At 62.6% G+C, this 22,019-nt stretch overlaps 1 protein-coding gene across 2 annotated transcripts in view; it reads left to right on the top strand.

The window, feature by feature from the left end:
- TXNRD2 (thioredoxin reductase 2) overlaps positions 1-9,769 on the top strand; it is a 30,982-nt gene extending 21,213 nt beyond the window's left edge. Inside the window, exons 10-16 of one of the 2 annotated variants that reach the window (XM_037823595.1) lie at positions 1,871-2,007; positions 4,210-4,305; positions 4,746-4,838; positions 5,874-5,945; positions 6,055-6,152; positions 8,739-8,958; positions 9,633-9,769. In XM_037823595.1, coding sequence (XP_037679523.1) covers positions 1,871-2,007; positions 4,210-4,305; positions 4,746-4,838; positions 5,874-5,945; positions 6,055-6,152; positions 8,739-8,862 — 620 coding nt within the window. In that variant the 3' untranslated portion in view covers positions 8,863-8,958; positions 9,633-9,769. Of the gene's footprint in view, positions 1-1,870; positions 2,008-4,209; positions 4,306-4,745; positions 4,839-5,873; positions 5,946-6,054; positions 6,153-8,738; positions 8,959-9,632 lie in introns of those variants that run through there. The other variant, XM_037823596.1, reaches the window with a different exon arrangement.
- The last annotated feature ends 12,250 nt before the right edge of the window (positions 9,770-22,019 follow it).

The following is a 22,019-nucleotide window of genomic DNA, read 5'->3' as shown; positions in this document are numbered from 1 at the left end:
TGAGCGTGCCTCCCGCCATCTGTCAGGGCCCCCGGGGGTCCTGGGAAGTTTGGGGCTGCTCCTGCTTGGAGTCACCACAGGCCGTGGAGCAGCTGGGGGGGTGACACGGACAAGGACATTTGCACCACGGATCGCAACGCCACCAGGTCTGCGGAAGACACAACTGAGGGCCAGTCAACACATCTCTCAGGTGGAAAGCTCTCACGAGGCGGGAGAATCACGAAGATGCATGTAAACGAACGAGAGAAAAGTAGAAGTGGCCAAACAGTACTCGGAAAAAGCGGTTCTTCAAAACACCTCTGTTTCCCTCGGGATCTCGGGACGCTCTGCAGCCGGCCCTTCCGAGAGCCGTCGTTACCGAGAAAAGGCTCCTGGCTGCCTCCCTGGTGGGGAGAGCGGATCCAGCAGGGCCACGGCATGTCTGGTGCCCAAGTGGGACGCCCCAGGGGCTTGGGCCCAGCCTGGGGCAGGGGGCTGCGGGTTGGTGGCATGTGCCGTGGTGCCCAGCTCTGGGGGCCCCGGGGGTCCGAGAGCTCAGCCACGAGGCCACTGCCCGAGCGCAGCCACCTCTGTCCGCCCCAGCCCCTGTCCTCGCCTAGGCCCAGCGTGTCCAAGTGCCGTCCCCAAAGTGCGAGGTGTTTCCGGGGTGCCCCGCTGGGTCCTGGGGGCTGACCCCCCACACCCCCAGGCCCGGGGTTAGGTTCAGCTCCAGGGTCCGGCACTGATGGGGCAGGTACACAGCGGCAGTGCTGGCTCTCACGGCGGCCTCGGTGCCGCGGGCGCCTGGCCTGACCCCGGGGTGCCAGGCCACCGGGGCTCAACCCCTGCCGGGAGCAGAGTGGGGGGCTGGAGCCAGCGCCTTCCGACGTGCAGGCTGCGGCTCCCCCAGCCGTTCTGTTCTGACTCTGAGCCCCGGGAAAGCAGCTGGCACTCGGGGCTCCCCTCTCCACCCGGGCTCCGCTGGCAGATGCTCTGGCTCGGGCGACGGGGCCCCCGCAGGCGCTGGGGAATGTGCCTTTGAAACCAGATCACCCTGACCCTCGCGGTGCACCCCGAGCCTCTGGGGGTGGGAGAAGCCGGCCCTGGGAATTCGGGGGGGACGGGGGCCTCCGCTGGCAGCTTGGCCAGGACGAGGCCGTGTAGTGCGGTGAGCCTGAGAAGGGGGACGCCGCACCCACGCCTGAGAGAACAGCCACCCCTCGCCCTCCTGGCAGCCCCCAGACCCTCCCTAAGGCCCACTATGCCCCCCAACACTGTGCCATTCGAGGGGCGAGAGGTGCCCCCTCAGTGCCCCCCCGCCGGGGAAGCCGGCCAGCAGAGGGACGGGGGGCACGGCCCATGGCTGGGCAAGCCCCACAGACCTCAGCCCCAGTGCGGACCCCGGGCTGCTGGACCCAGGTGGGGGTGCAGCCGTCACCTCTCCCGCCCCGGGGAAGACCCTGTGGAGGGAAAGGCCACGGCAGAGGCACCGGAGGTCAAAGCAGGGTCGAGGGTCGAGGGTCACAGGCAGAGCCAGGGACCCCATTAGCTCAGAACCGGCCAGGTCCAAACCCCAGAGGCCGCGAGAGCAGCTGGGCATGGTCCTCGGTGTCACCTGCCGGGGGCAGGGGGCTCCTGTGCCCCAGCAGCCCGCACCCCTCACTCTGGCTGTGCCACTCGGGGGAGGTTTATTTCGGACCCCCGCCCCCCGGCGGGCATCCCCGCAGCCCCCGGGTGCCAGCCCTGCGATGCTGTCGGCGTCGTGTGTCACCAGCTCTGGGGGGGTCTCCTGAGAACGTCTCAACCCTAACCGGGGGGTCCAGTCGAGAACACGGTGGTGTTGAGGTCAGACAGCTCGGGAAAGCCCGTCACCTTTCTCTGTTTCCTCCAGGTCGCGTTCCGGAAACGCGCAGCCTGAACCTGGAGAGAGCCGGGGTAGCCGTCAGCCCCGACAGCCGCAAGATCCTGGTGGACGCCCGGGAAGCCACCTCCATGCCCCACATCTACGCCATCGGGGACGTGGCGGAGGTGGGTGCAGCCCCAGCCGCCGCCCCCCTCCCACCCGGGCCGGCCACGGGCCTCCGGCTGCTGCCCTCGAATCCCGGAGGCTCCGTCGGCACTCGTGCCCCAGGAGGAGCCGGGCCTCTGGCTCTGCCCCTTCGAGGCTGTCCAAGCAAGGGCGGCTTCAGAAGTGCTGCGAATTCCCGTCACAAATCTGAAGGACGGACACGCGCCGGCGTAGAGCAAAGCACAGGCCCCAACGTGGCCTGGAGGTGCTGGGTTCTCCGGGTGCAGCCGCTGAGCCACCTCCTCGCCTCAGTTTACCCCTCTGAGCCGCAGGGGCAGTGCCGCTGAGCCGGGGTGTCTTTGAGAGGGGCAAGGGCTGGGCAGCACGGAGGTGTGGACCCCCTGCTGCCCCCACTCCCCGCCTGCGTCTGGATGGAATCTCCATGTCAGCTCCCTCCTGCGGGGTGAGGGGCTGAAAGCCGCGCCCCTCGGCTTAGGAGGCGTCCGTCTGTGCCCCCCACTTCCCCAGCCCTCCTGCACCCTGCTGGCTCCCAGGAGCAGCCGCCTGGCCCGTCCAGTGTGTCCGGAGGAGGGGTGGCCTGGGGGTTCCCTGGTGAGCGAGTCTGAGAACAGCCCCCGGACCCTGACAGCCTCTGCTGGCGTGTCCCTGTGTGCTCATCCGGCTTGTACTTCTGGGGCGCCGCTCGGGGCTGGGGTCCCTGCAGGATAGACGGAAGCCCTGGCCCTGGCAGCCACAACCTTCCGGGGTCCTGGTGACAGATGAGGGGGTTGTTGCTGCAGATGTCCGAGGATGGGCGTGCCCGTGGTTGGAGAGGCCGGGATCACTGGGGTCCTCGGGGACCCCTCACCCGGGAGAGGGGAGCTGGTGTCCACGGCAGGGCAGGTCCCGGGGGCAGCCAGAGCCAAGCAGGCCCAGGTGGCAGTTCTCAGGGGCACCAAGGCCCCCCATGGCCCCCCATGGCCCCTGCCCTGCTCACGCCAAGCCCTGGGCCCGGGAGGGGCCGGCGTCCACGAAGAGATGACACCCCCAGGGGCCAGCCCCCCTCCAGGGCCCCCCACTGCGCCCTCACCGTGCCCACTGCAGCCGGCTGGGTCCTGCCTGCAGAGGGGAGCACCGGCCTCTCCAGCCACCAGCGGGCGGCCCGTGTCTGGGCAGCGAGCGGCTCGGGCGTTGCCTCCACAGGGCCGGGCTGGGCCGTGGGCAGCTGGACGTGGCGTCCTCTGGCGGCGGGCTCGCATGTTCATCCTGTGTGCCCCACCCTGAGATGACCCAGTCTTCCTGGCAGAAAGTGCCATCTGCGTCACAGCCACGCCTGTCTGAGGGCAGCGAGGTGCACGGACGGGCAGCTCCTGGGCGCCAGGACTCAAAAACACGCAGCAGAAAGACCCCAACCCCGCAGACAATGTCCCAGAAGCGCCCGGCCCACGCAGAGGCACCCCGTGGGGACACTCGTGCAGCCGGCTCCAAGAGCCTGAGCCCCGACGGCCGCTGGGGGGCCGGGCGCGCTCGGGGAGGCTCGGGGAGGCTCGGGGAGCTTCTGGGAGCTGCGCGCCGGGCTGTGGGCGCGGTTAGTCAGGCCCCGTGGAATGCACAGCCGGCTCCCGGCTTTATCTCCGCCGATCTCCATTCATTTCTGGAATGCGGGCGGCATCTGCATTTCCTGCCGCCGCGGTGATTGGCAGCCGGGCCGGGCAGCCGCGGGCGGGGAAGCCGGGGGTGCTGCAGCCCCCGTTCCCCACGTAGGAGTGTCCGGGGCGGGGGGCCCCCGAGCAGGGTGACGATCCGACTGGGATCTGTCGTGGGCTGGGATGGGGAAGTCAGGGTCCCCCAGAATGCTCTCAGGGCCTGCTTTAGCCCAAGCCCCTGTTTGTGGGGACGTGGCAGGCTCCTTTTTGAGCTGCTGTCTGGTGACCAACCTGAAAACAGGGGTCGCCACCCCGGGGTCGTCGTGCAGCTGTGTGGGACTGTGGGTGTCTCAGAGCGGCGTGGGGGGAGCCCGGGGAGCCCACTGAGGCCGGAGCGACGGACCCGCGCCTTCTCGTGGCAGGGGTGGTGGAAGCTGTAACGTCAGTGCACCCGGTGGCAGTGGCATCTGGGGGTTTCCGAGAGAGAAGCAATGGGCGGCGGCCCTTCGGGTGGAGGTGGGGAGCTCCTGGAGGCCCGAGCCACCCCGCTGAGGGGCTGCCATGTCCCCCGACCAGGGGCGGCCCGAGCTGACACCCACGGCCATAATGGCGGGGAAGCTTCTGGCCCAGCGGCTCTTTGGTGGGTCCCCCGACCTGATGGACTACGACAACGTGAGTGATGGCCTCTGTGGGGGTGGGGGTGTGTGTGCATGGATCACGTGCTGTGTGCATGCACGTGTGCAGGGGTGTGTCTGTGTACTGTGTGTGGGCAGACGTGCACGTGATCTATGTGTGTACAGTGTGTATGTGCTGTGCACGTCTGCATGCGTTGCGTGTGTGCATGTGTGTGTGTGTACCCATGGTTCCGTGTGAGTGTGCACATGTATCCTACACGTACCCATGCACACTGCATGTTGCATGTGTGTGTGTGCCATGTGCATGTGTGTACCCTTGGGTCTGTGTGCACATGTGTATTGTGTGTATATGTGCTGTTTGCCTCTGTGCATTGCATGTGCATGTGCATGGCTCAGCCCCATGGGTGGTGAGGGTGGGTGAGCCCGTTGAGCGTGGGGGGCTTGCTTCACAGGAAGGGGTCCCCCAATTTCCATCAGGTCCCCACGACCGTCTTCACCCCGCTGGAATATGGCTGTGTGGGGCTGTCGGAGGAGGAGGCCGTGGCCCGGCACGGAGAGGAGCACATCGAGGTGGGTTGTGGGGCCCCGAGGAGCCTCCCGGGTGGCAGGCCAGGGCCCAGGACGGCGGCTGTGGGGTGGCAGGAATGGCCCTCCACCCCCAGCCCTGGGAGCTCACGCAGGCCCCCCCAGCCCCCAGCCCCCTCGCAGTCTCTCAGTGCCACAGCGTGGGGTCTCTGCCTCCCGGCTCTCAGGCCAGGGCCGTGGAGGGTGCTCCACTCTCAGAGCGGTGCCCCTTGACGTGGCATCAGCTGGCAGGTGCCCTGGGAGACACACACCCCAGGGGCCGTGGTGGTGGGCCCTGGCGCCATGTGGGAGCAAGTCCTGGGGGCTCCCCCGTCCCCTCCATCAACGGGCAGGCCTGGTGGGCCACGGCCCTGCCTCCCTGCTATTTGCTATTTCTGTTTGATTCATCACAACTGCCCTGGGACATGTGGCCGTGGCGTCTTGGACCGTTGCTTTATGTTTCACAATGTTGGATGGCCACGCAGCCTCTGTTTGTTTTCTTTTCGATCCTGTTGGAGCTGGAGCAATATTCTCCAAAGCTCGATTAATTAATAATGCCTGTTCGGCACATGTCGGGGGACCCCGCTCATGTTTTACTGTTGAGGCCCCAAGATGCCGTCAGGGCCTCCGCGGTGCTGAAAGCCTCGGTCCGCCAGCTCCGGTGTGGGCCAGGCCGCCTGCCGTCCCAGTGGGGCCCCGTGGCCTCCAGCCCCCCCATTCCTGCCTCGCTCAGCGGCCAGGGCACCTCCTCCTCCTGAGGGCTCCCCCAGCCGCCCCCAGGGCCTGTCTGCTGTGCAGGCAATCCTGGGGGGTGGGGAGCAAAGGTCCCCGGGCCTGATCCTCCCCCCATTGAGACCTGCCCTGGGGGTGGGGGGGTGTCACCCTGCGGACGGTGTGGCCTGGGCATGGGCTGCCCGTTCACAGAGCAGGGGCCCCTCCCTGGCTGCTGGTGCTGGGTCCCCCAAAAAAGCAACCCTTGGGACTATGAATCGCCCGCATCCTGCTCTGCGGAGGCACCACGAGCCCCGGCTTTGTCTGCAGGTTTTCCACGCCTATTACAAGCCGCTGGAGTTCACGGTGGCCGAGCGGGACGCGGCGCAGTGCTACATCAAGGTGAGCGACCTGGGCTGGGGGCCTGCGGGGCCGCGGGGCTCTCCCCCTCCCCCTGCACGCCCCCTGCCCCCCGCAGCCCCGCTGAGGGTGCCGGCGCCGCCCCTGGCAGATGGTGTGCCTGAGGGAGCCCCCCCAGCCCGTGCTCGGCCTGCACTTCCTGGGCCCCAGCGCGGGCGAAGTGACGCAAGGGTTCGCCTTGGGGATCAAGTAAGTCGGGGAGCGCCGCTCGGGGGCCGCGGGGGGCTCGTGGCGCGGCTGGTCTGAGGCCTCTGGTGCAGTCGGACGGAATTGGGGGAGTGGGCGCTGGGGGCGGTGGGCGGGGCCCAGGGGTCTGGGGGCTGCAGGGAGGGGCCTGGGCGTGGTGGGCGGGGCTCGGGGGTCTGGGGGCGGTGGGACGGGGCCGAGGGGCGGAGTCCGGGGATCTAGGAGGAACGGGCAGGGCCCACGGCTCTAGGAACAATGGGGCGGGATCTGGGGCGGTGGGCAGGGCCGAGAGGTTTGGGCGGGCCCCAGGGTGGTGGGGGCGGGGCCTAGGGCATGTTGTGGGTGGGGCCGAGGGGCAGTGGGCGTGTCCTGGGGCTGGGGCAGTCAGTCCAGGCTGAGGGGCGGGGCCCAGGATCTAAGAAAGGTGGGACCGAGTGGTGGTGGGCGGGGCCGAGGGGCCAAGGGAGCTTGGGCGGCAGCTGGGGTTGTGGAGTCCGAGGGCGTTTGTGGGGTCACTGGGGCCACCTCCAGCCTGTGCTGAAGAGGACAGAGGCCTGGCTCTGGGGTGGGTGGGCCGGGGGCCTGGAGGAGTGAGGGAGGCAGCCTGTGAGAGGCAGACGGCCGGGGCGGCGGGCCTCCCTGCTGGGGTTGGGGCGAGGTTAGAGTTAGGGACCCGTCAGGACGGGGTGTGGGCAGTTCGGGCTGCGGGGGTTGGGGGAGGTGAGCTGGGGGCAGGAGGGGCAGGCACTGCCACCACCCAGGGGTCCGCCAGAGGGGCTGTGTGACCGATGTCCTGTCAGCCCTCGGGGACACCTGGCCTTCCACTCTCAGGTGGGTTCCTTCCCCCGCAGTCCCTCCAATTGGCTCTGGGCCCCCCCCTCAGGCCCCCTGGGCCCTCCTCCTGTGTCGGGGAGATGACTGGGTTGGGGGATCAGCTTCCTTAAGAGGGGCTGGGCCCAGGAGACAGGACCCCAGGTGGGGCACATATGAGTCACCACAAGGGTACAGGCTGCACAGCGGCACCTGTGACACGGCCATTGTCGGACGCTGGGTCCCAGGTGACCCCCATAAGGAAGCCCATGAGCCGGGGGCAGCTCTGTGAGGCTCCTTCCCAGAGCCCAGACCAGGTCCACCCTGGGAGTGGAGAGCAGCTGTGGGTGACTCGTGGGTCAGGGAGAGCCCAGGCCACCACGAGGCCATCCCTGTCCCTCCGTCCCTACCCTGGCATGCAGGCTCCAGCTCTTGGAACAATTTCCAGAAAGGCCCTTTAAAATGTGGCAGCCTCATTTTATGCTGCAACTGCAAAGGGCTACTTTTCTCCATATGCAAAGAGCGCTTATAAACCAACAACAATAATGGTGTGATAAGTAGAGGAATGACTAGGCAAGTCACAAGAAAAGAAAGCCAAAATAAACAGAAAGTTGCTGAAAGTGTGAGCAAGTCCATGGCCTGAAGAGGCCCACGTTTCAGGCACTGTTGGGGGAGGGTGTGAGCTGGAACCGCCAGCTGGGGGCTGCTGTCCACATTTGGAATGCACACACCCTTTGTTCATATTACCAATTTATCCACCAGAGTCTCCAGGGCAGGGATGCAAAGATATACTGAATATCTGTTTGTTGCAGCCTCGCCTGTAACGGCAAAATTCAGAAACTGTCACCGTCCGTGCTGTGCACAGTAGGGGGTGGCTGCTGAGTGTGGGGGCTGGGGGCATGTGTAGGCATCTGGAGCACCCCCAGGCAGCCCTTAGCCCAGAAGCCTCCGGCAGGGAGCAGAGGGGCCCGGGGCCGGGAAGCCAGCCCTGGGTCCCCCACCCACTTGGTGTGCCTTGTTGGGCAAACAGCAGAGTTAGGCCAGACCCCCTCACCCCCACATTCAGCAGGTTTCAGCTCACACCCTCTCGACAGTGTCTGAAACATGGGCCTCTTCACGCCACGGACTTGTTCACGTTTTCAGCAGCTTTCTGTTTACTTTGGCTTTCTTTTCTTGCAAATTGCCTAGTCATTCTTCTGCTTATTTTCTGTACTCATCACACTATTATTGTTGTTGATTTATAAGAGTTCTTTACATATGGAGGAACTCAGCCCTTTGATCACTTGCCCTGTACCCAGCAGGGACACAAACAGAGCAGACAGGTTCCAGCCTCCTGCAGAGGACGCTGGGGGACAGACTTATGACTTGGGAGAAGGGGGGGTGCTGCCAGGAGCAGGGCTGGGCAGAGAGGCAAGGCAGGGTGCTCAGCCTACCAAGGGGGGCCACGCATACGTCCGTCCGTGGCAGGTACACAGTTCAGGCAGAGCCTCGAAGGAAGGAGGGAACAAGTGGTCAGAAGGGCCAGCCGGAGCCGAGACCAATGCAGGACTGAGCCCAGGGCTTCGGGCAGCAGGAGGCCAGGGTGGCTGGAGCGAGAGTGGGGGCCCAGGCTGGGGGACCTAGCCAGTCACCCCAAGGTCTGGGGGCTTTGGCAAAGCAGGTGGGGGGTTCTGACTCAGGTGTGTGCAGGTGTTCCTGGCTGCAGGATAGAGGAAAGAGGGTGGGACCCAGCGGGGAGGCCCAGGGACTACTGGGGCCCTCACCTGTCCCCCCACACAGGTGTGGGGTGTCCTACGCACAGGTGACACGGACGGTGGGCATCCACCCCACCTGCGCCGAGGAGGTGGTCAAGCTGCGCATCTCCAAGCGCTCGGGCCTGGACCCCACCGTGACAGGCTGCTGAGGGTAAACGCCGTCCCCACCGGGCTGGGGCACCCAGCACCCGTGCCCCTCGCTGCCACCACTCCCCAGCGCCAGGCTGCTCGGAGGCCGGGCCCAGGTACGCACAGCGGAGGAGCCAGGGGCGGGTGGGGGACCACGGGGTCCTACCCTCACTGGGGGCCTGTGCGTTTCACCTGCCACAGGGGGCTCTGCCCACGCGAGGGGCCGGGGCCTGGGCACCTGCCCACCCGCCCGTTCCGCTCAGTGACGGCTTCACAGAGGCCTGACCGGGCAGGGGGCGGCCGGCTGCCCGGGGGTGCTTTGTCCGTCGCTGACCCCTCAGGGGGAAGCAAGGAGCCAGGCCATCCTGGTCAGCCCCGTGGCCGGGGGCTTGTCACCTCCTCCCAGGCTGAGCCAGCCCCAATGTCCCCTGGCCACGTCCCCCCACCGCCCTCCCAAGCCCAGGCCACTTTGACAGGGACAAAGAAAGGACGTCCTGAGGAAGCCCTTATCAGAGCGTTAGAGCTCGCTCGGCTGATTTAAGGGCCCTGGGAAGAAAAAAAGAGAGAGCGCTCGCTATGAATTTTTATCATTTCAAAATATTTTTATTACTGCGCCGCGTTCCCGTGACACACCTACCTGTTGGCGCTTGGGGTGGATGGGGGTCTGGGCAGGAGGGGCTCCTCGGGGCTCGTTGTCCTACCGCCCTGTGTGGCTGGGGGCTCGCGGTGGGTGCCAGAGGGGAGATGGAGCCCCCCACGCCAACTGCCCCACCTGTCCCACCATCCGCAGGGTCTGCCGAGAAGTCGCCGGGGGAAGCTGAGATCCGCCCAGAGGTGGACAGCGGGGGCCGCGTGCCGAGACCCCCCATGTGCCCTGCGGGGACGGCTGAGCCCCTCACCCTCCTGCCCAGGCCGGCCCAGCAGCCCCGATGCCAGACAATGAGGACCTGCGCTGAAACCCACCTGTGGGCCGCCCACGTCCGAGCCCCCTGGCATCCAGCAAATAAAGAGGGTGTTCTCCAGTGTGCTCCCTCCTGGTGACCCCAGAATGCCCCCCCCGGGACTGCCCGGGGTCAGCCTCGTGCAGCCGCCTGCCCAGTCACAGCTGCACCCCCCGGGGTCCCCCACAGCCCCCCGCGCCCCGGAGCCACTGCCCAGCTCACCCCGGAGACCTGGCTCAGGGGCCCTCGCGCGTCAGCCCCTCACGACGTGTCCCCGGCGGCCCCACAGTCGGGGTGTCGGCCGTGCCGGGGCCGTCAGTCACCGCGCGGGGCAGGCAGGGCCGCTTTGTGCCGGGGCTGTCACGACGGCTAAGCCCACGTCTTCCCTAAGAAAACATCACTCCACCTGCCAGCCGGGGGCCCGGATGGGACCCTGCTTGTCAGCGAACAAAGGAATGTCTTTCCACGTCAGCGGGCCCAGTGACACCCTAAAGACAGCTTGGGGCGCGGGGAGTGCTCAGACGCCCAACTCAGGTGCCAGGCGCTGGGCCCGTGCCCTGGACAAGTGCAGCACGAGATTGGCCGCGGCCCGTTTAGCGCCCGGCTGGCGACGCGCCCTGGGCCGCACCCAGAGGCCGTCGCTGGGGGGCCTGGGCCCCGGGGTTTCCCGCCTCAGAGGCAAAGCGTCTGAGGGTTTGGGTGGCCCTGCGAGGGGGACCCAGCCCCGGACAGGCCAGGCCGGGGCCCCGCCAGCAAACCTACCCCGGGAGGGGACTGAAAATGTTTCCGTTGCTTTCTTCTTGTTTTTTTTTTCCCTCAACTTTTGTTGTACTGTACAGAAAGCTAGATGCTCCCGTTTTCACAAATTTTGAGTCCACAGTTCGGTGGCACTAATTACATTCATAACGTGGTGCTACTGTCACTGCCATCCGTGACCCTGATTTTTCTGTCACCTTCCGTGGCTTTCCTGTGGTTATAAAAAAATAACATGGCTTATAGCTGGAAACTCTGCTCCGCAAGTCAGACGGAACACTGGCCACCCCGCGTGCCCGGGAGGGAAGCGGGTGTCTGTGGGCGCTGCCCCCGGGTCCCCCTGGCCTGGCCCCGTTCCTGGCGGCTCTGGCTCTCTGGCTTCTGCACCAGGTTCCCGACGCCCCCTGGTAAGTGGGGACCAGTAGCTGTGCCCCCCGCCAGGCCAGCACGTGCAGGGGGCCTGGGGACTCCGCACCCCCAGGTGGGCGCTCATGGCTGGGGTTCCGGTGCATTCCATCTGGAGCAGGCAGCTGTGCGCACAGGCAGGGGCTCCTGTGCTGTGTCCCTGGGGTTCTCCCTGCCGTGCCCCCCTTCTGGGACAGGCGGGAGTGTGGGGTGCTGCTGTCAGCCCTGCGCCCCCACACATAGGAGGGCGGGTGGGGGCGGGGCCAGAGCACCACAGGCCAAGTGCTCTCCACCTGGCCCCCGGCGCCTTCCCGCCGCCCGCGCATGTTTTTATGGTGCAATGAAAATATGATTTTAATTCCTCGGATTGTTCCGTGTAACCTGCAATTACCCCCGCGAAGTCCTGCGCGCTCAGCCTGTGGCTCCAGTTGCGCAAGGACGCGGTGGGGAGGGGAGCGGGCTGGGGGCAGCTGCCAGGGCCCACGCCACCCCCGCGGGCGTGGGGGGCTCCTTTCCAGCTGGCTGCCACCCCTTCCCATCCCCCGGGTCCCTCACTGCAAGGCCCCACAGAGGAGGGCAGTAGACAGTCACCAGGGGCTGGACTGGGGACCACAGGGGCGCAGCAGAATGGAGGGTTCGGTGGGGTCCCTGAGGGGGGGCATCAGCTCACAGGAGGCAGCCGAGATGCTCAGGCTGCTGCCCCCCAACCAGACCCCCTGCAGGTGGCCGGTGGGCTCCACTGAGAATCCTCCCTGCTGGGGACTGCCGCTCGATGGCAGGAGCTGTGGCAGCCTTGCTGCTCCTCTGCAGCCAGGGCTCTCCCATGGCCGTGTGTGACCACCCTGTGCTGCAGCTGAGCCCGCCAGGGGGATTCACCCCACGAGACACAGCCCCATGCCAGGCAGCACCCCCGATTCAGAGCATGTATCCTCTGGGTCTCAGGTTCAGGCTTGTCCCTGGGCCCCTACAGCCACGTAGACAGGCAGCCAGTGCCGCCCAAAGGGCCTGAGCTCAGGTGGGGTGGCTGGGCCACCATGGAGATTTCTGGAAAGGACAGGAGAGCAGGCCTGGGGGGCAGGATGGGGGCTGCCCACTTCTCACCCAGCAAGGGCTGAGCTGCTGCCCAGGATCCTGCAGGGGGGCTCTGGGCACACAGACACCCCCGACCAGGGGCTCCCTCTGTCTTCCCCCGGATGTGCACACGTCGGCACCTGGTTTTTACGAGTGGGCATCACGGAGGCTCCAGGTGCTGCAGGCCCTGGGGTCAGCCTGCAGGGGGGAGCCAGGCCCGGGTGCTGCCCAGGGAGCTGCCTCTGCCCCCAGCCTCATGGGGAAGACCCAGTGGAGACCCCCAGCCCGGGCTGCTTCCTCTCCCCAGCTGCCTGGAGAGTCCCTTCCCTCCCGGCCCGGGTCCCTGGGGCCTCACCTAGGCCAGCCCCTGCCCACCCCCCACCCTCCCTTCAGCACCCATGGGTGCCCTCCTCACCCTCTCGGGGCCTGGCCGGGATGAGCTGCTGCAGACGCCGGTGGGCGAGCAGTCGGTGCCCGGACCCCGCCTTGGTACCTGATCTGGCACGGAGCTGCCCACTTTGAGGCCGGCTGGCTGCCCACACAGGTTCTTCTAGAATCTTCTCCCTGGGCCAGGATAGAGCCCCAAGGAGCGGCCCCAGGCCCGGCCTGGTGAGACCCAACCCCAGCCCTGGAGACCCCCTCTTTGAGAACCCCCGGCTGAGAAGCAGCCCCTTACCCAGCACCCCCTGCCCTTCCCCACCCATCCCCTTCACCCCCAGCCCTCCCTGTCTGTCCCCTGCCCCAGCCTCGGACAGGGGACCCAGAGCCAGCCCAGGGCCTTCCAGGCAGGGACACATATAAAAAATAGAGACTCGTGCCAGGCGCCCTGCTCTCTTCCCGGAGCCGAGGACAGGCAGGGCACGGGTGGGGGCGAGGAGGGGCTGCCAGGCAGCTATTCCGAGATTCTCCAGAGGCACCTGGGGATCCGGGGCCCTGACAGGTGTCGGTCCCCACCCACAGGCCACGTCCCAGCCATGGGGCAGCCGTGAGTGTGGGGTGCAGGAGCTGACTGGGATCCCCCACTGGGCAGGGCTGGGCGACACTGGGCGGGTGGGCTCCCGGGGCCTCAGCCGCAGCGGCCTCTGAGCATGGTGGAGGGACCGCCTCCCCCCACCCCGCCGTCCCATTCCAGAAGCTTCCATTTGCCCAGGCCATCCCTCGGCCCTCGGGGACAGGAGCGGCCACAGCCATGTCCCCCTGCACGCTGGCCCAGGGCTGCAGGTTTGGCGCATTGCACCTGCCCGTGGCCGGTGTCGCAACGTCCCAAACTGACTGTAGCCAGAACCTGCTTCTGCCCACGCTGGGGTCGGAAACTTCCCGAAAGAGGAGAGACTTTGGGCCCATTTTCATGTGTTTCTCCTTCTTTTTTTTTTTTTGTCACATTCCTTTTTTTTTTAATTCAGTTTTTTTTTTTAACTTTTTGCTGTATTGTAGTACTATATATCCAGCTCATTTTAATCCCTTTTGAGTACAGAACTCTATGATCTTAATCACATTCCCAATATCGTGCCGTCATCAGCAAGATCCAGGACCCCGACTTTTTCATCACCTCACGCAGGGAACCCCTGTGCCCACGAAGCCCTAGCTCCCTCTCCCCTCAACCCGGCCCCTGGTAACCTGTATTCTATTATCTGTCTCCATGAAATTTGCTGCCTCTAGTCTCTTGTATGAGTGAGACTGTACAATATCTGTCCTGCTTGGCCTGGCTTATTTCACTCAACGTGACATCCTCAGGGTTCACCCACCGTGTCACACGTGTCCAAACGTCGTTCCTTTTCATGGCTGGGTAATATTCCATTGTGTGGACAGACCACATTTTGTTTGCCCACTCATCTGTGGATGGACACTTGGTTTCCAGTTTGCTAGAACTTCACTGAAGAAAGGCCGATGGCGTCTGGGACACCTCTGTCGGCTGGGAAGGCACGTGGCTGGTGTCTGCTGGGCCTGTGCTCCTGGGTTCTGGCTTCAAAATGGCTTTCTCCAAAATGTCTCTGGGCTTCTGTCTCTCTTAGCTCCCCTCTCTCAGCTCCTGTGTGTCCTTGCTTGTTCTCCCAGGGTGTTTCTCTCTAAATGTCTGGGGTCCTCTGTTGGCTTCTCCGGCGCAAACTCTGGGCTTCATCTCTTAGCTCAGCATCTCCAGACATCCTTCTGTCTGCATCTCCAAGTGTCTCCAAGCACCAGTGTCTGTGTTGGCCCCTGAGCTCTGTTAAGGACTCCAGTGATCTAATCAAGGCCCACCCTGAATGGGTGAGTCACATCTACGTGAAAAGACTCAATCAGAAGTTTCCACCCTAATCAAAAGACTAATGAGTCTGCCCCCACAAGATTGCATTAAAGAACATGGCTTTTGTGGGGGACGTAACAGATTCAAACCAATCACACCTTTTGGTGATTGTGTCTAGAGCCGCTATGAACATCTGCAAATGACTGTGCTTACTTTACAGACCAGCCAGCAGTCAGTTCTCCAGAAAACAGAACAAACAGGATAGACGCATGTTTGTGTGGAGTCACACAATGGTGGGGAATGACAAGCCCAAATTCCACAAGTCAAGGAAATCTCCGTATGAGAAATGTTCGTGTCCAGCCCAAAATCTGTAGGGCAGACTGGAAGCACGGAAAGTAGAGGGTCTGCACTGGAGGCAGAATTTTTCTGCTTCTGGAAACCACAGTTCTGGGCTCTTCGAGTGACTGTGGGAGTCCCACCCATGTTGGAGGGAGATGGCATCTTCTTAAAGGTGACTGACTGTCGCAGCTCTTCACGTCTGAAAGCACCTCCCCGGCTGTCGCCGAGCCAAGTTGAACATAAAATCAACCCTCGTGGTCTGCCTGGGCATGACCGTGGCCTGGCCCTGCCCGTCCTGCAGCCCGATCCGAGCAGGCCCGTCCTCCCTCTTGATGCCCCCTCTCCCCGTCCCTGTGGACACCCCCAGCCCTCCCCTCGCTGGGCGCCGGCTCCCCACAGCTCTCGGGTTTCTGGCCCTGCCAGCCCAAGAGTGTCCCGGGGCTGCGCGTCCAGGGCCCGAGCCAAGCAGCCGAGCAGCACGGGGCCAGCCGCCTCGGCCCACTGGGCCTGACGACGCGATTTCAGCCTGAGCCCGGCCTAATCCCGGCCCGATGCGGTTTATGGTGCTCGGGTTTCCCTAATCCCGAAACCCAAGCTGGGGGCCCAGCCACCCCCCATCGCCCTCCACACGGGAGATGGGGCCTTTGCAGCCAGCCGCAGGGGCAGCTCCCTTGTGTGCGTTATTGTTTTGCAGCCGACCCCTGGAAGGTTCTCGGGGCTCCTGCTCCTAGCTGCTAGGGTGGGATAGGGTGCTGGGCACCCCAGGGTGCAAACCCAGACCTGGTGGGTCCGGGTGAGCTCAGGAAACAGGCCTGAGAGCTTTGCCACAGCCTCTTCCCAGCAGGAATCTCAAAGCCAGAGCCACAGCGGTGATGCCGGGGGAGGCAGGCCCAGCTCTAGGGTTTCACGGGGTGGATCAGGCCTGTGATCCCATGAAGTTAAGCTTTTTTTTTTGGTATTAATAAAATTGAGATCTCTTTGGCTTATAACCGATCAAATGACACCAAATGCTTGGGAATAAAGTGGAACCATAATGAAGGATCAGTGTGACCTCGTTAGTTGCAGCCGGGGGCTGGGAGCCAGCCTGGCCCCGACCCCCTGCCCCGACCAGTGGCCACTGACCACCCGGGGGCAGCTCCGTCCCGGGCACCAGGCTCGTGTGTGGGCGCCCATCGCCAAGCGCCACGGCGCAGGGGCACCCACAGGCTCCCGCCTTATCATTTTATTGTGCTTGGTGAGAGTGGCTGCTGGTTTTGCAGAATTTTCATGGTCATCGGTTTCCCCACTGGAAACGTGGTTCACTCCTGAGCTACAAGGAGTCGAGTTGTGGGACGGAGAAGTCTGCAAGGAGAGCAAAGCCACGTCTGGGTGTATGTTCTTCAGGCCTCCCACCCAGTGAGGAGGAGGGTGCTGGCTCGACCCCCCAGAAGAATCCATGGGGCTGCGGTGGTGGAGTGGGGAGCACAGACACAGCCCCCGCCACGGGGTGGTGGGAGAGGGTCAGCGGGCGGCGAGACGCCATGTGGTTTCAATGGCACATTGTCTGCCTGCAGTGGTGGGCACTGAGCTGAGTGATTATGACCCAAAAGTCGGAGCAATCAGCCAATGGGCGATGTTTCCATGGCTTGGGGACTATTTGACTTTGCAAGTCCTTGGGAGGGAAGCAGTGGAAAATGGACTGTGTCCACGTCAGCCCGTCCTTGGCAGGGCAGTTTCCCACCAGGAGGCCCAGACAGTGGGACGAGCTCTGCCGGCACCAGCTTGGACCAGCTCGGAGCCCCCAACTCCGTGAGGACCCCGGGCTACTCCACACCACCAGGGGCTGCCCCTCCGCTGTTCCCTTGGGATTTCTCCCGCAGCACAAACCGGCCTTGCCTGGCCCGTGCCGTCCCTTCTGTGTCGGCCAACTCCTTCTCGTTGCTTGAGACTCAGTGCAGGGACCGTCTGTGCTGGTTTGGATGTACTATGTCCCCCAAATGCCATGTTCCTTAATGCAGTCTTGTGGGGGCAGATGTATCAGTGTTGATTAGGTTGGAACCTATTGATTGTATCCATGGAGAAGTGATTCAGTCAACTGTGGGCAAGACCTTTGATTGGATAATTTCCATGGAGGTGTTGCCCCACCTATTCAGGATGGGTCTGAATTAAATCATTGGAGCCATTTAAAAGAGCTGATGAACAGAAGGAACGTTGACCTGCAGCTGAGAGGCACATTTTGAAGACGGCCATTGGAAACTGACACTTGCATTTTGGAGAAAGCCATTTTGAAACGTCACCAGGGAGCAAGCAGACACCAGCTGCGGGATACTGATCACGTGCTTCGACTTGGCGGGCCTGGGCTGGGGGACCTGATCAGCCCCTGGGGAGGGTGGTGGGCACGGGCAACAGCGCCCTCCACTGCCCCCCAGGCCTGGGAAAGTGGAGCCGGAGGCAGGCCCCATTTCCTCACCCAAAATACCACCGTTAGGGGAGGCTTGCCGGAGGGAACCGCCTTTTCCCCACCCCCTTATCTTGCCCCTGACACTCCCCATTGCCAGAGCAACTCCCCCACCGTCAGTGCGCATGCGCAGTTACCAGAATAACTCCCGCCCCTTGTCTATCAACCTCCGCCCCCTCTCCGAACCAATCCAAGCCTTCGACCTCTACAGCTACCCCGCCCTCTAATCGCCCAATATAAGCTTGTGCTCTCGCCTAATAAAGCTCTCTCTTAGTTTTCTTCTATTACCCTAAAAGAACCGTGTCCTGCCTGTTCCTTTTCGCCACCCTCCATACTTGCACGCCTCCCGCCGGGGACCTGGCCAAGTCCCCCGCCTCGCCCTCGCCTCCGGGAAAGAGCCCCCGCCGCCGGTACCCTCAGAGCAAGCCTGGGAGCCTAGGATTTAGCAACCGGCCGCCACCCCCCCCCCCCAGACGAATCAACTACGACCGCAACTGGTGCCCAACGTGGGGCGCGACCTCTCCACGCAGCGATCCAGTACACCACCCGCTCGCCCGGACGCTTCTCCAGCTCCCCTTCTCCTCGCCTGCAAGGTAAGGGCCGCCTCTCCTTCGCCGCTCCCGGAGCCTCCTCTCCCTCGCCGCTCCGCGTCAGGGGCCGCCTCTCCCTCGCCGCTCCGGAGCCGCTCCTCCCTTCCCCACTACCCATTCTTCCGTCTGCCTCTCGTCCTTTTCTTCTATGACCCCCATTCCTCCTAACGCTCTCCCTCTTTCCCTCCATTACTTTGCTGTAGTCCTTTGTGTGTTTGTTTCTTTGTTTGGCGCCGTGTACCTCTTTGCAACCGCCCCCCCCAGACTGCTCCAAAATGGCGAACTTCCTCCTTCTTCTTCTACTGAGGGGAGGAAGTGCTCTAGTGATGACGTCAGCCCTAAGCCAGACCGGAAACCGCATGCGCTTTACCCCGCCCTTTCACAGGGCGGAGCTAGTCCGCCATCTTATGCCTTAGGCCCCGCCCTTTCGCAGGGCGGAGTTAGTCCGCCATCTTATGCCTTAGACCCCGCCCTTTCGCAGGGCGGAGCTAGTCCACCATCCTATGCCTTAGCCACTCCCACCGCGCCGCCGTCTTGCGACGCTTGGGGCCTCCCACTTCCGCCTCCCCCTCCGGCGAGCTCTCCCTCGGAGCCGCTGCCGGCAGCTGCCGCCGCTCCTCCCACCCTGCCGACTAACAACCCCTGGCTGCCTTCTACACCTCAAGGCAACCCTTGGGGCAACGCTGCCGCTGCCCCCACTCCCGCGCCAAGCCCTCTGCAAGCGCGTCCTCCTTTCTCTCGTGCCTTTCGCTGCTTTCCTCTTAACCTTGCCCCCACCCCACAGAAACCGTACGACTGGTATCCCATTGACTTAGATACTATCAAGCAGCTTCGCAGGGCCGTCAAGGAGGACGGCTTAGGTAGCCCATACGCTTCCCAAATACTGCAGGATCTCGCCATGAACTATTGCATCCCCCAAGACTGGGCCTCGCTTGCCCGTTCCATTCTTAACCCCGGTCAGTTTGTTGACTGGCGTGCTCACTTCCAGGCAGAAGCAGCTCAGCAAAGTGAGCAAGACGCAGCCCTTGGAGTCTATCATCCCCCCGAAGCCTATTTGGGCACGGGAGCGTTTCTAAATGCGTCTGCTTATATTAATGCCCCTGCTACCTTCTGGACTGTCCTCAGAGGCATCGCCTTACGCGCGTTTGCCAACTGCTCTGCCCGTCGACCTGACAGCTTTACCAAGCTCCTCCAGGAGCCAAACAAACCTTTCGCCACTTTTGTTTCCAGGGTTGAGGAAGCCTGTGCTAGAAAAGTTAGCAACCCCCAAGCCCAGCTAGCTCTCACCCGGGAACTTATTCTAGAAGGGGCTAATCCCCCCTGTAAGCAAGCCATTCTCCCCTTGAGGGAAAAAAGTCTAGATGACTGGGTTCTCGCCTGCAGCGCCTTTGACCCAGCTACCGCGTCCCTAGCCCAGGCTGTCTCTGGCGCTGTCACTGCCGCCTTAGCCGCCACCACCGGTTGCTTTAAGTGCGGGCAGAGCGGCCATTTTGCCCGGGAGTGCCCCAATGCGGAGGTCAAACGCCCGCCTTACATGCAGCGCAATGGGCGCCCTCCTCCCACTCCCTGCCCACGCTGCCAGCGTGGCTATCACTGGGCGCGCGATTGTAAGAGCAGGCCCAGAGATCTTAGTAAGGATAGCTTAAAAAACCTCTATTATCCATGGTGCCCTGACGGCAGTCAGCGCCAGGGCACTGAGCACGCTTTAAACTCCAAGCGGGGCGAGCCTCAGCCCCGCCCCTAAGAGGCAGCGTGCCGGCCGGTTCTAATAAAATTAATCATTTCACCGGCAGTAAAGCGCTTCTCTGGACAGTCCCTATCACTCCAGAAAAGCCTATTCGTAAGTTAAGAATAGAGGGGCAATGGTACACGGGCACGCTCGATTCAGGGGCAGAAGTCTCTTGCATGCCCGCTCAGTATGCCACCATGTGCATGGTTCTCGATGGTCCCTCGGTAGTTGGAGCCACCGGTACCTCTACTTCTCTTCAGGCCATGAGACCCATTAAGTGGGAAGATGAAGAGGGCCACTCAGGCACCTTCCGCCCGTTATTTCTGCACACCATAGACCAAATTTTATGGGGCCGTGATATCCTTGAACAAGGCGCTTGCTGCCTGTTGTCTCAACAGGTTTAGCACTAAAGAGGGCAATCTTATAGCACTCATCCTTCCTACGCCCGGCACACCCATGGACTGCCTGTGGCAGAAAGGCCCTCTGCTTTGGGTGCACCCTGCTAAAAGCCGGCTTAGGAAAATTTGCCCCGCAGTGCGGCTCTGGATCAGCCTAGCTTCAGATCTAGTCACCCTGGCTGTTCATGTATTTGGAGCGCCGCCGGAAAAAATTGTTTGGCCCCTGAATGCAGGCCAAACCCGCCTGCTCATACGTGATAACCCGGACATGCAAATCCTCTTAGAAGGATTTCAGGGGGAATTCAGCTGCCATTATCCTAGCCATCAACTGTTACAGGGGCTCGCCAAGCTTCCTTTCCGCAGCCCCTTCCATCCTTTCCCTTCCTCTGTACCCATCCCGGGTGCCACTACCGTCTTCACTGACGCCTCCAAAACCCGTTTTGCCTTCCTCTCTTATTCCCAGGACCACCCGGAACCCCGCCTATTCAGTTATGTCAACCTTCATTCAGTCCAAGTGGGGGAAATTATGGCAGTGTCATACGCACTGAACGCCCACTGCAACCACCCAGTAAACATTTTCACTGACAGCCTCTACACTTATCAGGTCTGCCGAGTCCTCGCGTTTTCCACCTTTTTCCCGGGAGACTCGGCCATTGATAAAGCACTTTCTGACCTCAGAAGCATCCTGGAGCATCGACAGGATCCTTGGTTCATTAGCCACATTCGTAGTCACTCAGGCCTTCCGGGGCCCCTGGCTAATGGCAACAGTATAGTAGACCAAGCGGTCTCAGCTCAGAATACCCAAGCTATGCTAACCCACACGGCAGCCCCTCCGGGGGATGCTGTTAACCAGGCCAAGTTATTGCATTCCAGGTTTCACTTTTCGGCTACGTCGTTACATCATCTATGTGGCCTCCCCCTAAATACCTGTAAACATCTTGTCCGCAATTGTGCAACTTGTGCGCCCTTTGCGCCGCTTGGCCCCCTGCAACCTCAGGGAGTCAACCCACGAGGCCTAAAACCCAATTCTAAATGGCAAATGGACGTAACTCACGTTCCGTCCTTTGGACGCCTCAAATATGTGCATGTAATAATTAACACCTTCTCGGCCATGTGTTATGCAGTCCCCCTTGCCGGGGAAACGGCCAAACACTGTATCAAGGCCCTAAGACAAGGAATTCTCTTCATGGGAGTCCCCTGGGACCTAAAAACGGACAATGGGCCTGCCTATCGCAGTGCCTCCTTTGCGGCCTTTCTTCAGTTATATAACATCACCCATCATTTCGGCATCCCCTATAATCCACAGGGGCAAGCCATTGTGGAAGCAGTCCACCGCCGCTTAAAAACACAAATTGAAAAAGAAAGGGCAATGCTCCCCCAGGCAACTCCAGGGGACCTTATCATAGCAGCCCTTATTCACCTTAATCTACTCACATTCAATAAGGATGGGCTTTCGCCCCTACATAAACATTGGGGGCCCTCGTATAGGCCCACCCAGGCCCCAATGGTTTACTGGAAGGACCCAGAGAATAATGCCTGGAAGGGTCCCTCCCCACTCCTCGCCCAGGGGCGCGCGGGTTTGCTTGTGTTTTCCCAGATGATGCATCACAACCAATCTGGATCCCGGGAAGGGCAATCCGGCCTGCCACCAGCAGCCACGCGTCTAACGAGACGAGAACGCCGTCGTCTCCGCAACCTGGTGCACCAGATGACAACAGTACACCTGGGCCTGAACCCCAGTCCGAGTGAACCCCCTTTTTCCACAGCCCTCCAGCCGCACCTCAGCTCCAACCAGCCGCACCTCAGCTGCAAACAATGCATCGCCAACCCCACCACCCCGACCTCCTCTACCCCCCTCTCGCTACTCCTCTCGCTACTCCTCTCCCCTCCTCAGCCTTATCCAAGCGGCCTTCACCTCAGTGAATTCCTCCAGCCCTAATCTTACCTCTTCTTGTTGGCTTTGCCTCTCCACCTCCTTCCCCCTATATGAGCCAGTTGCCTCCAACCTCTCCTTTTCGGAAAACACAGAGGACAGCCCTTCGGAATGCAATTGGAATACCTCTGCCGTCCCTCTAACTTTTCATTCAATCTCCTTTACAAGAAAATGCATCCGTCCTCGCTCAAGTAACTCTCCCAGCCTCATAGCTTGTGCCAGCTACTCCTCTCCCAGCAGCTCTGCCAAATTTCTTATTCCCCACAACTCCTCCCAATGGCTCTGCTCCTCTACAGGACTTACCCCCTGCCTTAACGTACTAACCCTCAATACAACTCATGAAACTTGCCTCTTGAT

This window comes from Choloepus didactylus (assembly GCF_015220235.1).
Source record: "Choloepus didactylus isolate mChoDid1 chromosome 23 unlocalized genomic scaffold, mChoDid1.pri SUPER_23_unloc1, whole genome shotgun sequence".
Taxonomy (NCBI): Eukaryota; Metazoa; Chordata; class Mammalia; order Pilosa; family Megalonychidae; genus Choloepus; species Choloepus didactylus.
This window is presented reverse-complemented; position numbering and strand designations above follow the sequence as displayed.